This window comes from Narcine bancroftii, chromosome 4, assembly GCF_036971445.1.
Source record: "Narcine bancroftii isolate sNarBan1 chromosome 4, sNarBan1.hap1, whole genome shotgun sequence".
NCBI lineage: Eukaryota > Metazoa > Chordata > Chondrichthyes > Torpediniformes > Narcinidae > Narcine > Narcine bancroftii.
Genome location: NC_091472.1, coordinates 30070984 through 30089545, shown reverse-complemented (window position 1 = coordinate 30089545; position 18562 = coordinate 30070984). Strand labels below are relative to the sequence as shown.

The window sequence follows — 18562 nt, the reverse complement described above, 5'->3', positions numbered from 1 at the left end:
GCTCATTAATTTCTTGCATGCTTCATTGATCAGGTTAGTATTCATTGCTTCTGGTGAGGGTAATCCTACCATATCATGTTGTATCATTAGAATGTTCTTTATACTCTTCTAATTTTCATTGTTTTCACTGATTTCATCAACGTTGACTCAAGCATGTCTTATGTCACACTGATTCATTGGATTGTCCAGGGCTTTGAGTATGAAGGAACTGCTAAATCCACTGCAGAATCATTACGCCTCTGGCCACACCTCAAATTTATGTCAGCCACTTGTTAATTAGATACTCACCCTTTTGATTGTTCTTCAAGAAGGCTGCCACAGATCATACTAAAAATATTCTACCCATCCTACCCCTAAAACTGCCCAAGTCCATCTCTTGGTTCCCTCCAAAACACCTTACAAAGTGCTTTCAAATGCCAGAGTAGCTGTGTTATTAAATACATGTGCACTTATCAAAAACATTTTTGCTCTGAAAGACCATTGCATTCTGGTGAAATAATGTCAGCATCTTGCCTCTGGCCCAAAACTCAGGCCTCTCAAAAGAGAGATGTCTTTTTAATTCCACTGTACCCTTCTCTTCCTTGAATGTCCCCGAATGTGTTATCTCCATTAAAGTACTTTGCACTGCAGGACTGTGGGAGCCATTGAACCAACAATATGATGATAGAATAATTTTCTCTTTTGAAAATGTTAGCTAAAGGAAAAAAAAATTGGCAAAAAGCAAACTGCTGGAGGAACTCACTGGATTGAGAACCTGCATTCGGTCCTGCAGAGTAGATTAATATAGGTCAGCTCAATATCGTGGGCCAAAGAGTCTGGGGTGTGTTCTATTTCCAAATATGTGAATTTGTATTGGGAAGATCTAAATATTTAACTTATTGTAACAATATATAAAAAGTAAACCTGTTTGCAGAGGCCATCTATTTTTTTTTCAAAATATATCATACAATTTTTTTTTGAGAATGATGGATTGGGTAGGAACATAGGAACATAGGAAGTAGGAACAGGAGTTGGCCAAAAATGGCCCATCGAGCCTGCTCTGCCATTCAATACGATCATGGCTGATCTAATTTATGACCTAACTCCACCTACCTGCCTTCTCCCCATATCCCCTAATTCCTCTATCAAGTAAAAACTTCACAGTATTGTTAATTTACTGTAAGGAAATAATTTAATTGGGAATATTGAGGATGATGTTGAGAACCTCCAGTTTCCATACTCTGGGAACAACACCGAAGTCTGCATAACTGGTGGAAGGGACATGCCCCATCAACTAGATGTTGCCCATCACTAGAAGAATCTGCTCTTCCCACATTGGCCTCAGAAATCACATCAGGAGCTACAAAGCCACAAAATGGAAGCAAATCATTCTTGAAGTTTAAGAAATGCTCAGGAAAAAAAATACATGGTAGATTGCAAGTCAGCACAATTCCTCTTGAAGTTTGTAATAAAACTCTTATTGTCTGGCCTTTTGATGGAGTTACATGTTTCAGTAAATGCTTTTGTCTCTTGGAGTGGAAAATGGATTTCAGTTTGGTTTTATCAAAGAAAATCTGATTTGAATTGTCACTGATAGAGTTACATGATTGACATGCTAACTTCAGCACACCCTGGAGAAGTTAAGGTAGTATTCAAATAATCAGAAGAATGGGATTTAAATTTATGGTGCTATTGTTGTTAAGCTTGCTTTTCTGACATTACACTGCAGAAGTCTGGTCATTTGCTTCGGAGAGCAGTGGGAAAATGCCTGGACCTCTTTTTCAACTGGAGTCGATACTAAAAGATCATAAGATTTAAGAGCAGAATTTTCCAAATCAACCTGCTCCATTCATGGTGAATGTGGCAGGGAATACAGATGATCATGGATTATAAATCATCTCGTATAGCACTTGTTTCTAGCTGCGAACCCCCTAAAATTCTCTGAGGAGCTTAATCCACCCTTTCAAGGTGGATCTTTTACCCGGATTAGTGATCTCTCTCGATTTCCTTTGCAGATCTATAGGCCATCCTTAATAGGGTGAATGTACAGAAGGCAGCTGGACTGGATGGCATAGCTGGTCACATACTTGGAGCCTCAGTTGTCTGTGATCTTGACAGATATTTTCACTCTGTCCCTGGCCAAGCTTTAAAACGGTTACAATCGTGCCTGTTCCAGGGCACTCTATCACCATGAGGCCTAAATGACCACCATCCAGTTGCTCTTACTCCCATCATCATGAGGGTTTTTTTTGTGAAGTTGGTTTTATCTCACTTGAAATCTTGTTTGCCTACCACGATGGATCAACATCAATTTGCCTATCAACATCAATTCGCCTATCGTACTGACAGGTCGACAGAGGATTCCATTTCAACAATGCTACACTCTAGTTTGACTCACCTTGATAGCTCTAACTCTCATGTTCGAATGCTATTCATCGATTACAGTTCAGCTTTCAACACTGTTGTACCATCAAAGCTGTGAGAAAGTGGAAAAGTTTTGGGAAGATCTAAATCAGGTATTAAATAAAATCACAAAAAGCAACATACCAAAAAACCCAGAGATCTTTCTTCTAAGTAATATAAGAAGTAAAGAACTTGGACTCGATTTGGATGGAGCACAAAAAAGATTTATTATGATAGCCTTAGCTGTAGCAAAAAAATGTATTATGTCAACTTGGAAATCAGAAGATAGCCTGAGCGTACAGCAATAGTACATAGAAATGAATAAATGTATTCCATTGGAAATATAATTTAAGAAATAACATCACAGTATTTGAACAAATTTGGGAACCGTACATGAAACTCAACAGAGAAGTCCTACCGCCGCCTCAAATGACAGAAGGAGAAGAAGACGAAATGAACTGACCCAGTATGTAAAAGTAGATGCACAAATTTCTTGTTTATTTTCATTGTGTGATGACATTGTTTAATGGGTTTAATGTATCATATAGGTTGACTGTTAAGTGGGTGGGGAGGGGGGTGAAGGAGGGAGGGAAGGGAGGGGGGAAAGGGGAGAAAATGACACTGTGTATATTCAAGAGGGAAATATTTGTGTGTATTTTGATCAATATGTTTCATAGTGCGAAAAACTTTTAAAATTTTTTTAAAAAGCTGATAGCCAAACTTCATTTGTGTGATATCAACCCTTGCCCTTGTAACTGGATTCAGGATATCCTTATTAACAGATTGTTAGGCCGGGCAATATTTTTTCCTCTAGTCTCACCTTGAATACCAGAACGCCCCAGGATTGCGTGTTGAGCCCTATTTTGTGTTCCATCTTTACCTCCGACTGCGTTCTTATGTATAGTACAAATTTAATTATTAAGTTTGCAGTTGACACCAGAGTGATAGGCCTGATTACAGGGGCTGATGAAACGTCAAAGTTCAGGACGTAGACTTGTGGTGTGCCGAGAACAATTTGTTACTCAATACCCAAAAGACCAAGGAGATCATTGCAGATTTTAGACACATCAATGGAGTCGTGGTGGAACGTTTACAGAGCTTTAAATTCCTGGGGATCCATATCTCTGGTGATCTCACTTGGTCCTTGAATTCATCAATTTTGATCAAAAAGGCACAACAACTTCTTTATTTTTTGAGATGCAGGAATACTCTTGGATTTCTATAGATGCACAATTGAGAGTGTGCTGACATACGGTATTTTGGTGTGGTACGGGAATTGTACAGCACAAGATAGGAAGGCACTCCAGTAGGTAGTGAAAACTGCCCAACGAATTGTTGGAATGCAATTGCTTACCATCAAATCTATCTATTGGGGACAAAGTTTGGACATGGTGAGAAATATTATCAAAGATGTCACACACCCTAACCATGAACTATTTACTCTCCTACGATTGGGCAGACAGTATAGGAGCCTTCACTCGCGCACCACTAGACTTAAAAAGAGGCTTTTTTTTAAATGAAGCCATGAAAATGTTAAGCACCAGTATGAGTGGGGCTGCGCTTGTATTTTATAATCAGTAATTTTTAGCAATTCATTTAGAATAGTATGGTTTTAATTACATCTGGTTTATTGTATGTTTTACTGTATGTTTTTATCATAATGTATGTAACGCTATTTCAAATTCAGGTCAATGCTGATTGTGTTTTATTGGCTGGTCTACCAGCACAATAACAATAAAATGTATCATCATTTTGTCAAAATCACAGCTGATGTATTTTTTTCCTTTCAATCCCATTCTTCTGCCTATAACCTTTTACGTCCTTACTAATCAAGTACCTGCCATTCTCTGCTATAAATATGCCCAATGACTTGGCCTCCACAGCCATCTATAATCTCCTTTGGATCCTCTCTAATGCTATCTTATTATCCCTTGGATGTGGTGCTCCAATGCCTTGTAAAGCTTTGGCATTACATTTTTGCCTTTATATTCTAGCCTTCTTGAAATGAATGTTAACATTGCATTTGCCTTCCTTACCACTGAATCAACCCATAGGGAATCCTGCACTTGGACTCCTAAGTCCTTTGGACCTCTGATTTCTGAATTCTCTGCCCATTCAGAAAATAGTCTTCTTTTATATTCTTCCTACCGAAGTATGTTTGCCACATTCTCTATTCCGTCTGCCACTGTGAAGAACCTTCTATGTGTTCTGATGTTTTACCGGCCAATTTGTTTTTTGGATATAACTCTTTATACTTGCAATTAGTTGGCTCATGTTTTGCCCTACATTGGTTGATAAATTATTAAAATTACATTTTTATTTTGTTGATTTGTGAACATAAAAATTGTGAAATTTGAAGCCTTGAAACTTTTGAAAGAACCAAAGAATTAAACATCTTAAAATAGTTGAAGGAAAGAAATTAAGAGGGAATATCAGACCAAATGTTGGTAAGCAGGGAGAAGAACTAAAACAACTTGCATTAACAAAATGCTTTCAAGGTAGCAAACATCCAGTGATTCTACACATTCGAATAATGGAGAAAACTGAACTTCCACAGGAAATTTTGGGACTGAAAGCATAGGCAAAGTTTTAGGTCTTCAGAAAAAAAAAAACTGTAACCGGTTTTTCACTGCAAGAGCCGTAGTTATTTACAGCTGTTTGTAATTTTCTCTAATTAGGGAAGAAATTCTAAAGTGTACGAATAAAACCGGAAAAGAGTGGAAACTCTTAGCAGGTCAGGCGGCATCTGGTGAGAGAGAAAGAATTCATTATTCAGCTCCAGGACCTTCTGTCAGAAACGACCTTGGCAACTACAAGTCAGACCCCCATTGGTGGAGTGAAGTGATTCAAGAATGCTTAAGAATCCAAAGTTAGAAATGAGTAGGTATTTTGGTAAATTATGAAGTTGAACAAGATTAGCAAAAGGGATGAATGGCACTACGGGTAGATATGAAAACCAGAGTGGGAATTTTAAAGTTGTGTGGTTGTTTAACTGTGAATCAATGCAAGGTGACACACGGGGGTGATGGGTCTCTGAAATTGGTGCAAGTTAGAACTCAGACAGGAGAGTTTCGAGTGGCACAGTTAGTGTAGCAGTTAGCATTACAGCACCAGCGACCTGGGTTCAAATCTGGCGCTGTCTGTAAGGAGTTTATACGTTCTCCCCATTTCTGCATGGGTGGGTTTCCTCAAGGCACTCTGGTTTCCTCCCACATTCCAAAGTAGGTTAATTGGTCACATAGGTATATTTGGGTGGCGTACACTCATGGGCTGGAAGGACTTGTTACCGTCCTTTATCTCTAAAATGAAAAAAATTAAACCTAAACAATCACAAACACTTGATGGAAGTCTTGCTGGCAGTAAATTGAAGTGGACAGATTCCTGCAATACCGTAGACTTGACTGAGGGTTTTGGCAGCAGGCAAGCTGAGACAGGTTAGTGAGATGGAGACAGGGTATCTCAATGATGACTTGGACTTGGAGTCTAAACTTTGCCCCTGGGTTAGCTAAATCCCATGGTTACTAACAGGCTGGGTTTAGTTTCAGCTGCTTGTCAGAAACAGTCTTAGAGTTGATGGCTAGCGAATGGAATTTATAGTAGAGTTGATGACAATGACCTTGGTCTTCTCAATGTTTAGCAGCAAGATCTTTCTGTTCATATAGTATTGGATGTTGGTCAAACATTCTGACAATTTTGATAAATAAACAAGTTATTTAACTTGGAGTGAGTTGCAGAATAAAGATTCAAGACGTGTTTAAAAATAGGTAAGATAAACAAAAGTTTTATATAAAAGAATAAAATCGGCTCCAGACAGGCTGAACTAAGAGAGACTGTTGAATTACACATCATTAAAGACACCAAAATGACAGATCACCATAGCAACTTGCAAAACCTGGCTCCAGACAGGCTAAAGAACTACGTAACTGGGTTCAATCAAAGACTCTGAAAGCAAACAAATAGAACGTCAGTCAATCCTGGTGTTGTACTGGAAGAAGCCCAATGCTGGCAAGGAACTGGCCCAGTGCTGTAGTTCAAACAAATAAAGGACATTAAATTCCCTGGGTCTCTCTCTGATTCCTTGCTCACAAGTCTTTCATTGCCTGGATGTTCTCTTAGAGTTTGTTTCTGGAATATTTGACCTGGTCACGAAAAAAGAACTTGTGCTACATCACAAAATGCACCCAAACAACATTTCAAGAGCAAAGCAGTGAATGTATGCAACAATGGGTTAAATCAAATGTTTGCTTTCCAAAGTGAAGCACATTTCGGGAGTTAGAAAGATGCTTTAACTTACTGTTAAAGCATTATCAAGTTGTGAAAGTATGTATTTTTAATGTTTTATTTCCCTTTGTGGATAATAAGCAAAACTTCATTTTAAACAATTCCACGGTGAATTCTGAGGGTTATTTAACCAAAGGACAACCCTACAGGAAATATAAAGTTAGATCATGTGGAGAAAGCAAGCAAATTCCCCATTTTAAAGAACAAAATAATCTCATCTCCTCTTTCATTTTAGGAAATAAAGTTTGGATAGCACAGATAACATGTTGAACATTCATTCTCATCTTGTTGCAGATGGAAGATGTCATAGCACGAATGCAAGAGGAAAAAAATGGGATTCCAATCCGCACAGTCAAAAGTTTTTTGTCAAAGATTCCCAGTGTATTTTCTGGTAAGGTACTTACTTTTATTGTCTATTTAATATCAATTGTGATTTGTTGCTGAAATCCCAGACTAATGTGAACGAAACAGGATCCTTGGAAATGTTTGGGTCCCAGCATGCAATGGTTAGATTATTCAACCCTCTCCCCCACCCCCCCCCCCTACCAAACCAATGCCCATTGAGTGTTAGAGGAAAGCAGATGTATCCGTCAAGCAGATGATGGGCAGCTGGAATTTTGGAAGCAAAATTAGATGTTTACTCTCCTGGAAGAAATCAAGATTTGACCTAGATTTTATCTGGAGGTTTCTGGCAATTTGTGCTAATCGCAGGGGACTCTTGGGAGCAGAGGGAGCTCCAGGTCATCACTGGTTCAGAATAAGGATGGGCACATTAAAAGTAATTGTGAATTTCAACACAAACATCTTCTTAAACTGACCCTTGGCTCCCAATTTATGGGAAGCATTCGGAGCATTCCAGGATCTTATTGTGGACATTTACTGTCGGAGGACAGTATAATGCAACAGGACCAGCTTGGCAAAGGACTCTTGCTGATGTTGCAATGCAGGGCTCTTACACTTCAGGAACAATCAACCGTTAAATGACTGTGCAAATGACCTGTGTTAAAATACTAGGTGAGCCGTTCACCCTGATCCATGAAATCCAGAGTTTGTGGGCCCTTTACCCGCTATCATGGATCGAAGCGGGGGAGGGGGGGGGGGGGAAGGTCAACCTCCAGTGGTGACGTCCTGAGTGTTGTAATACATATTCACAGGGCAGTGAAATCATAGTGAGAATAAAGCACACACATAGACAATTTATGTAAGAGTGTGGGAAGCAACACACATAAGTTAACAAGACATACATTGCACACACAATGTATAAAAGTGCATGGGAAAATCTACTGCAGTGGACTTTAGAGTGTTCAAACTGAGGACAAACGCACAGAATAGCTCCCTCACAATCTGCCAGACCTAGTGTCAAATGTAGGTCCCTGAGCATGCAGGATATCCTCTCATATAATGGGCTGTCCTTCACAGTGCCTGTTATATATTTGGAGATTTCCTACTTGGCCCTTATTGGGAGGAGCTCCTGCACCTCTCGGTCCCTCCAGTAGGCCATAACACTATGACCACATCTGTCATGTCATGTCAAATATTGCACTAACACCTACACTAAAATAAAACTGCACTTATTTTAAAGCTACCAGACTGACATGCACATGCAGGCACTGATATCACTAATGCTATCCGGTAGAGCAGGTGGCCCATTCACAATGGAGCTGAGTCAACCACCTGGGTTGTATCAGAGCACAGTTGGTTTGTAACCACATTCCCCCCCCCCCCCCACCCCCACTGCCTGGTTGGGAGCATTCACACTGGCAGGTGTGAATACCCAGTAAATTGCCAGGTTTAACCCATGTTGATTGGCAGTGTGAAAGGGGCTAATGACAGAGCTAAGCCACCAAAAGTACAGTTACACTGGGCCATCTATCTGTGTCGGCTTGCTGATGGATTTTGACTCTAGTTGTGGAGTGGAGACAATAAATGTTGAACCTGTAGGTTGGCACAATACTGCAGTAAATTGTTGAAGGTGACCTGAGGCATTGTGGTGAGAAAGATTGAAAAGAATGTTAGTGTGATAACGTGACCTTGCTTGACACCAGTCTGCACTGAAATCCAGACTGAGAGTTCAGTTCATGCCTCAGTGCAGACATATAATGATCATCATTTTCTGTGGGCAAATTATTTAAGAAAGATACCTCACATATCCTCTTGAGAGAGACAAAGACTTTTGTTTGCGTAGTAGTTGATGCTGCTTCCTCCAAGTCCTTTAATGCACAATGACAGTCATGTCCCTTTGCAAGAAAATGGTTGAGGGGCATTCTGACAATGACCTTCTCTCTGTGATGACTGTAATTAGACTTACTTCCTTTCATGAGGATTGTCTTTGAAGCCTCTGGCATGTGCTACATGTATCAGACATGAGAGTGGAGGTTGTGAATTTGTGACTGAAGTTCCTTTCTGCCAAATGTTTGTACCTCAGCAAGGATACCATCTGTTCTTGAGACCCTGTTGGATTTCCACTCAATCTCTCTCTCTCATGCGCGCGTGTACACACACACACACACACACACACACACACACACACACACACACACACACATGCACACACATGCACACACACACACACACATGTACACACGCACACGTACACATGTACACACGCATATACACGTACACACACACGCAGTGATTGATCATCATCAAAATCCAATCCAATAATGTCCCTGGCGTACTGACAACTACCTTACTGACTGTTTCATTCCAGCCACACATTCAACTCGGGAAAGCAATCTGAAGCAAAGGAGGAATTCTAATCCAATTGAGCATGCTGTATTGATGGTAAAATGTGATAGGAAGTGTACCATTAATTTGGAAAGCATGCAGAAAAGATTCATCTGGATTTCAGCTGAAATTGAGGGGGTTGAGTTATGGGGATAGGCTGGATAGTCTGGGTCATTATTTCCAGGAATACAGGAGGCTGAGGAGCATGGATGGAGTGAATGTTCTAAGTCTTTTCCCCAGGGTAAATTATCCTAGGACTAGAGGGTGTAGGTTTAAGGTGAGAGAGAAAAGATTTAAGAGGATCTGAGAGGCAACATTGTCATGTCTGGAACAAGCTTCCAAAGGAAGTCACTGAAACAGTTAGATATTCAATATTCAAAAGACATTTGGACAGATATATGGATAGGAAAAGTTTAGAAGGATTTTGGCCAAATTCAGGCAAGGATTTGCATGGAGAAATTGGGCCAAAGGACCTGTTCCAATGTGTGTGGTTCTTTGACTCTACTGACATTCATGCCCCTCGCATAGTGGTCCTGGTAATTGGGATCTCTGGAACAAATCCAGATACATCCCAGATATGCTAATCAATGAAACTCCATTAACAAGTTTCTTTCTCCTTATTGTTTCTTTCTATTTCCTCTGGTGGATCCAAGGCTTGGTGATTGTTGCATACAACAGCTATGTAGCTTTCATCAAATCATAGTCAATTTTGAGACTGGTTTGGGGTCGTGTTGAAAACTGTCTCCATAGCTACATAGACCAGCCATTCTCAGTGGGGTTCATATACCTGTCCCAACTTCCCTACCCCTCCCCCCTTTGCTCTTGGGGGGGTGGGGTGGGGGCAGAGCATATTTTTTATGTTTTATATGTAGTCAGTAGGAGAACAGTAGAAAAGAAACGAACTAAATTTGACCACTTCAAAGGGAAAGGGTGTAAAGGTTAAAACCTTGTGCTCTTTAATTCTTAGTTAATTTTGTGTCTATCTCTCCAAGAGAACTATTGTTTGTCGGTTTACCATAATGACTACGTTGTAATATCTGCCCAGACTAACGGCTCGCTCATTATTCTTCAGGATGTGAAGGTGTGAGCGAGCCCGAGAGATTTTTCTTTGAAATTTTTGCATCTCTAAATATTTTCTCTGTTTCTCTTTAAATTTGTTTATCTAGCTCATTATGAATCTCTTTAAAGTTTGAGCTTTATATACATTTAATACCTCTATCATTATACAGTAAATGCTTTGTTATTCAGCATTATAAAAGTTTTAATGCGAAGTTATCCAAAATGTTTATCCATTTTTATCAACAAATTAAAGGTACATAAAGTAGCACCCACAGAGTTGGATTTATTGGATTAAAGAGATTGAAATTCGGAATATCATAGCTCAGGCTTTTGGAAGATTATACTTTGATATTAGGATATATTAGAATAAGAAAAGTCTACATGGGGGCCCATAAACTTTGTTCAGAATCCTAAGGATATCATAGCCAAAAAAAACTTGAAAATGCTTGGTCTAGACCTGAACTACTCAGCATCCAGGTGCTTGACTTTCAAACTCGAGAAGTTTCCAGCACCAATGTCATTATGGACTAATGCAGAATGAAGGCAGAACCATTGCTTCCTGTAAAGCAAGCACAGAATTAACTGCCTTTCTGACTGTGGTTGAATTTGCAAGGAGCGACAGCCTTCATGTCACCCTGCAGTGGAGGTGCTCACATCCATGAAGACCAGCTTCTATCAACTCTTCCCCAGCTGCTCCACACCCCAGTGGAAGTCTAACATTTTAGGAAGATTCAGATTTCAGATTTATTATCAGAGTACATACATGACATCATATATAATCCTGACATTCTTTTCCCTGTGGGCGAGACAGAATTACCACTTACTTGTTGTGTAAAATAAAACTATGATCAACGTACGCATGTAAACAAATAAAGAAATGTAAACAAACTGGCTGTGCAATACAGAGAGGAAAAAAAATCAATGAAGTGCACAAGTAAGAGTCCTTGAATGAGTCCCTGATTGAGTTTGTTGTTGAAGAGTCTAATGATGGAGGGATAGCAGCTGTTCCTGAACCTGGTGGTGTCAATCTTGTGGCACCTATACTTCTTCCCTGATGGTAGCAGTGAGAACAGAATGGGTGCTGGGTGATATGGAATTGTGGATCCTTGATAATTGCTGCTACTCTCTGACAGCAGCATAGATGTTCTCGATGGTGGGGATAGTTTTGCCTGTAATGTCTTGAGCTGTGTCCACTACCTTTTGCAGGACTTTAAGTTCAGGAGAATTGGTGTCCCCATACCAGACTGTGATGCAACCAGTCAGCACACTTTTCAGCACATACCTGTCGAAATTTGCCAGGGTTTCTGATGTCATTCAAAACCTCCTGAGGAAGTAGAGACATTAATGTGCTTTCTTCATGATGCCATTAGTGTGTTGAGTCCAGGAAACATCCTCCAAGATAGTGACTCCAAAGAACTTAATTTGCTCACCCTCACCATCTGTGATCCCCCAATAATCACTGGATTGTACACTTCTCATTTTCCCTTCCTGAAGTCAACAATGAGTTCCTTGACTTTGGTGACATTGAGTGTGAGGTTGTTATAGGTGCACTATTCGGCCAAGTTTTCAATCTCCCGACTCTTTGTCCCTTTTTTACATAACTCCCTACTGTGGTATTGTAAGCACATTTGTAGATGGCGTTGTACCGAGTAACCCAGTCAAAGGTGTATAGCAAGTAGAGCAGAATGGGTCAAAGGCATTTTAGCACTCACTTTTTGGTGCTGGAATTTGGCCTCCACAGTTTGGCACTGGACATTTTGGGGCTACAATAATTTATTCACTTATTATACTTATCATGAAGTGAGCAGCAGAGCTTTGGGCTGTTGTGCACGACCTTGCACTCAGGATAGTGGCTGTTGCAATGTCACGTCACTGACCAACATGGACTATGGGCGCGGTGAGTAAGCGGCGATGGTGGACAGTGGGAGGGAACCTGTTGCTGATCACTGATCACCCTTCACTCCTGGCCCCCTCTGCTACCTAATCCCCTCCACCAGCCCAAACCCGGCCCCCTCCACCCAGTTCCTCCAGTCCCCTCCACCCGCACCCAGCCCTCTCCACCCCGTTCCACCCTGTCTCTGGTTTCCTCCACTCACCCCAAGCCCCCTGTTCTCCATTGTCAAGAATTTTTTTTTAATCAGTGCTTAATATTTATTATATTTAATTAAATTTATAATAAATTATATGCCATGCCCATCACCAAAATATCCAGTGTCAAACTGAATCCGGCTAAAAATGCAGCTATGTGGTTTTCCAGTTCTGATGGAGATTGTGGAGGAGATCTTCTTACCAATCCTCTCTGATTGTGCTCTGGACATGAGGAAATCCAGGATCCAATTATACAGTTGGGTGTTGAGTTCCAGGTCTTGGAGTTTGCTGTTCAGTTTTGAGGGAATAATGGTGTTAGAAGGCAAACTGTAGTTGATTAAGAGCATGCTGATGGGTGCATCTTTCTGTCCAGGTGTTCCAGGCCTTTGTGTAGAGCCAGTGAGATGGTATCCACCGCACAACTGTTAATACTGTAGGTGAATTGGAATGGATCCATGTTGCCACTCAGACAGGAACTGATATGCTTCAACACCAGTTTTTCAAAACACTTCACGACTGTTGATGTGAGTGCCACTGGTCGATAGTCATTTAGGCAGGAAAAGTCCCATATCACTTTATCTCTATTATCTGAAGAGCTTAAACAGTTCAATTTCAAGCTCAAGTCTGTAGTCACATGTACCAAGATAGAGGTGATAGAGGCAGATTTGCAAGCAGGCCATGATACATCTCACACATTGTACAAGTAAGACCTAGAACAAAAGTGGAGTTGCAGAGAGACATCACTTGGTATTGGGCAAAGGCAAAATATAGTTTTACTAATTTGAAGTTCATCCAGGACATTGATAAGCTCTACATTTTTAATTTTATGATTGATTGAGGTATAGTTAAACAAGCTCTTCAGCTCGACTCACCATTGTCAATCAGGTTGCCTATCTGAGCTCGTCCCATTCGCCTGATTTTGTCCTATATCCCTCAGAGTGTTCCCTACCCATCCACCTGTCTAAATGGCTTTTAAGTGTTGTGATTGTTCCCTTCCCTGCAGCTTACTCCACCAGCTCATTCCATATACCCACCACTTTCAGTGTCTTGGAGTCCTCTAAATCTTTCCCCTCTCGCCTTCTCCTTGTACCCTCTCGTCTCTGTCTCGTGCACCCTGGGGAAAAGACTGTAAGCATCCATCTTATCTATTTCCCTGGTGATTTTATAAACTTCTATAAAGTCACCCCTCAGCCTCCTGCACCCCAGGGGAAAAAAGATTCCAGCCTATCCAGTTTTTTCCTTATAATTCAAGCCCTTCAGAAACATTGTCATGAATTTCTTTTGTATCTTTTCCAGTTTCATAATGTCCTCTCTATAGCTGAACAACCAGAAATACACACACAATATGACTCAAACTGAAGCTGTTAATTGGAAGCAAAATTCAAATTAATAATAATGAACCACATGCTGAAAGCTGTGAAATTACTACCATACAATTAAATCAAAACTAATTTCAAAAATTCTGGCAATGAGACTTGTGTGATTCTACTACAACTTGATCTTTAATAGTCTAGAAGGAAGTAAATTGATTTTAGCAGCTTGAAAATATGAATTATGATGTGTGATATGCTTAATTAAAACTTTTAACCTTCAAGCTCTCATTGAAATGATGAAACCCAAGCTGCAATTAACCAAAGCTGTCACACCTGCACTTCCTCAGTCTATCTCCTGCGGTCAACCTTTACATTAGTTCTGTATATCACACCATATGGTGAGTTGTTTCCTTCATCTCCACCATCTCCACAACCATCGGTGGTGCTCCGTTTCTGGCTTCCTGCTCATCCGTGAGTTCCTTCACAACCAGTGATGACTGGAGTTGCCAACTGTAATGTGTTCTTGGAGCTATGATCACATAGCGTTTACCCAGTATGTTCGTTTACCTTGCTGAATATCTGAGCTTCCGTCAACCTTGAATCGAATATTTGGATGTGGCGTCATTGTGAAGTGAATAAAATAATTTATACATGAAAGAATAAACTCAACAAGATAGGAAGGAAAGACCAGAATTGCTTGAAAGAAAACTACAAGTGTAATTTTCCACAAATATTATTTCTGAAAACTGAGTACTGTAACTCATAGTTCTACTTGAAAGCAATCATAACCTAGCATGAGAGGTCATATTTTATGAACTGGAACCTGATTTAGTTTTTTGAGGAGCTGACAAAGATGATTGATGAGGATAGGCTGGTTAGATTTTGTCCACATGGACTTTAGCAAAGGTTTGGACCTGGTTCTTCAGGGTTGCAGATACAGAGGATTAAGGTGCATATCCATGGTGGCTTGGTAAATAGTATTCAAAATTAGCTTAGCTGAAGAAGATAGGAATATGGTACTGGAGGGACGTTAATCTGACTGGAGGTCTATGGCCAAAGGTGATCTGCAGGAATCAGGGCTGGCACCTCTGTTTCTGATATATGTAAATGGTGTTGATGAAAATGGAGATGGACTGAAAAGTAACTTTGCAGATTTAGAACATAGAACAGGCCCTTCAGCCCACAATGTTGTGCTGACCTATCCAGAAAAATCTAATTTTTCCCCTGACTCACACACTCTATTTTTCTTACAAAACAACATCAATCTCAAACAAACCTTTCAGAATCAGAATGTATTGTCATGAACACATCACTAAATTTGTTGCTTTACAGAAGCATTACAGTGCAAATATTGCTACAAAATTACATTTAAAAATAAATCAATTACTGCAAAAATAAGAAAAAGTGAGGTTGTGTATGTGGTTCATTGTTCATTCAGACATTTGATGGCACAGGGGAAGAAACTGTCAAGCCACTGGGCATTCGTCTTCCGGCACGTGTACCTCTTTCCTGATGATAGCAGTATGAAAAGGGCATGGCCTGGATCGTGGGTGTCCTTAAGGATAGTGGCTGTGTTATGGGCCCAGAGGACCCCAAAACCCAGCAGCAATAGATATTCACCATGATAAAATGGTTACTTAATCAAAGCTTACTTTTAATGATCTTTAAACATGTAAACAGAATCAAACCCACGTCTAATTCTAAGAGCACGTTTATGTAATGTATATACAAGTTAAGAAAAGTTCTTTGATTCACAGTCCAATCTCTCTTCTCACTCCTCCAAGTTCATTGGTTTCAAGCGAATCTTATACTGTGCACAGTATTTACATTTATGAATCTTCATGAAGCTTTAGTGCTTGAAAGGTAAATGGTTACAGCTCAGGAAGGTTCTTGTCAGTTTTCAGAGAGAGGTTTGTTGCTTGTTGGACACAAACTGATTCCTTCCAATCAGCCACTTCAGTGTCTTGCCGAAGAAACTTTCCCCATCAGGGTTTTCCAGATGGTAACCCCTTTCTTTCAGGTCACCACAGTGTTCCTTTTAGTTTCTCTTATTTCAAGTGAAACATTAGGCAGCCAGTCCTTTCCTCTTGTATGGACCACAGAGCTTTGAACTGGCTGAACTAAGAACTCACAACTCGTCTTCAAAATGGGGTTTTTCCACAAGCTTGCCAGCTTGTCATGTTCCAGTCCCAGCTGCTGCCGCCGAACTGTAGAACTGAATTCTCTCTCTCTCTCTCTCTCTCTCTCTCTCTCTCTCTCTCTCTCTCTCTCTCTCTCTCTCTCTCTCTCAACTCCTGAAGACCTGGTAACATCCTAGTACATCTTCTATGCACCCTTTTCAATCTTATTGATATCCTTTCTATAGTTAGGTGATCAAAACTTCACACAATATTCTAAATTTGGCCTGACCAATGTCTTAAACGACTTCAACATAAGATCCCAACTCCACATAAAATGCCATCAGTTCAATAATATCCTGCCAAATACTGGAAACAGATTTATCACTTGGCATAAACTTTCAATCACCAAACTAGAATGCAAATTATAACATGTAGCATTTCAATCTCCTTTTGCTGTTTTTACCTTCTATTTTTTTCAAGTTCTTTGTTAGTTTTGTTGTAATAATTCAGTATATCCTGATTGCTTTGATTTTAGAGCTCAGATGGTACTTTACCTGCCTTTCCCCTACTTCTGGTTATTAAATGTGGAGGTGGCAGATTTAGTTAAGTGAAAATGAATCCCACGTGTGGTTCATGGAGTCACATTGTCAGTCACTAATGGGGTTCAAAAGCTGTATCTGCAATTGTGGAATAAATGCATCAAGTCAATGTTTTGATTTTGCTCTATAACTGTAAAATATCTAATTTTGGTGGTTTTGAAAGAGGTTCCCCTTTATAAGGAAATGTATTTCCCTGTTAAATGTTCTTTCATTTGTGGTCCACAAGTAATCCACCGTAGCACCATACACTTTTATATAATTCTTTTATGGAAACTTTGAACATGGGCACTTAATAATATAGCCTCATTGAGTTTAGCCTCAACTTTGTACTCCTGCTATGAGATGACAGCAAAATTCTTTAACCTTTAGGAGGCAGGAAATGAGGTGTCATCATGTTGTGCTGGTATGCCATTCAATCATACCGCTGCGTCTGAGTTGGAAGACCATGTTCTCGGCTGACTTTGGTGCATAGGCAATGCAGGGGCTGTGCCATAACGCTGAGTGGTGCTGTATTATTGAAGATCCTGAACTTTTGATCTACGTTGAATTACTGCTGTACCTGCTCAGTCAGTTTAGTTGTTACAAGTCCCTTAGCATTGACACACTAACTTTAAGCAATCAACTTTCTTTTGTTTATAAAATTCATGAAAAGCATGAATCATTGCTATTTTCAGCACGAGTTTATCATTTTCTAAATTCATGGAAATAATTGATACATAAGCCAAAAAAAAGTAATGAGTGCTCAGATTAGAGAACAGAAACAAATATGGAATGCAGGAGCAGAGCAGGTAACATCTAAACATTGGAATTAGGGGTAAGCCACCCAAACATTCAAACCAGTATGACCATTCAGTCAGATTGTGGTTGATCTGAGTATAGCCTCAACTTTGTACTCCTGCTGAGCTTTTGCTTCTGAGCTTGTCAAGAATCTATCTGTCTCTGCCTTAAAATATTTAAAGATATTGCTTGCACCACTCTGTGGGAGAGAGATCCAAAGACTCACAACACTCTTACAGAAAAATTGTGCCTCATCTCCATCTTAAAAAGATAACAGAATTTGTAAACACTGATCTCTCATTCGGATCTGAGAAATTATGAAAATTAATAAATGATAAAGCTAAGGTTAGATAAATAATGGACATAAATGTTTGCCATAGACAAAGTGGCTGAGGTGCTTAGTGATGTTATGCAGCTGGGTGCATCATCTGCTTCCAAAACAGCCGGCTTACTGCACTTGATATTGACCGGTGGTGTCCCAGCCAAGTGTTCACCAGACCTCAATCAGCTGACTGAGCGAGTGCAAGGAGGACAGTAGGAACACGAGTTCATTGGAGCCCAAGGGTGCTATAAAGTGCTAATAGAAAATATCACGTCAGTATATCCGTTCACAACTAACGGCATTTCTTAGCTCTAAGTTCAGGATTCCCGTGGTCATCTTAATGTCTGAAAATTGCCTTTGTCAGTTTCTTTTCCTGATGGTGTTCCCCCACTGATTGGCCATCTATACAAAAATCCCAAGCAACCATAAACACATATTTTTCTCTAAATAATTTGAGGAGTAGGATGAACAGTAGGAAGTCAAGAGTTAACTAAATTTGGAAATGCTAATGGTACGCAAGGAAGAGAAGTCATTTGTCTACTAACTTTATTCCAAATAAAAGTTAATGGATTATTGGGTAAGGACAGGAGATGAAGATTGCAGAAATAATGTCATAAAAATGAAGGCTGTTAATTTCAACCAAAATGTAGAAGAAAAACATTGGGAAGAGGAAGGGCATCATTCTTCTGTTATGAAGTTGAGGCCCAGAATTCCACAGTGGCTGTGGAAAATAAGAAGGGTAATTCAATGGGGCAAAAGAGGAGCAGGTGAGAGAGTGCTAAATGATTATAAGCAGGCAGAAAATCCTCCTCAGGATTAATTACCTACAGTATATTCATTGCATTGCCAGAGCATTTGCGAAGTCCTTTCCTGAACTATTGCTGGCTGTCAGAA

The 18562-nt window shown here is 40.0% G+C and overlaps 1 protein-coding gene across 2 annotated transcripts in view; it reads left to right on the top strand.

Moving 5' to 3' along the window:
- Positions 1-18562, top strand: part of LOC138760421 (regulator of G-protein signaling 7) — a 374385-nt gene that overhangs the window by 176759 nt on the left and 179064 nt on the right. For both annotated transcript variants that reach the window (XM_069930998.1, XM_069930997.1), the window contains exon 2: positions 6958-7054. In XM_069930998.1, the coding sequence (XP_069787099.1) occupies positions 6958-7054 (97 nt within the window). The remainder of the gene's footprint in view (positions 1-6957; positions 7055-18562) is intronic.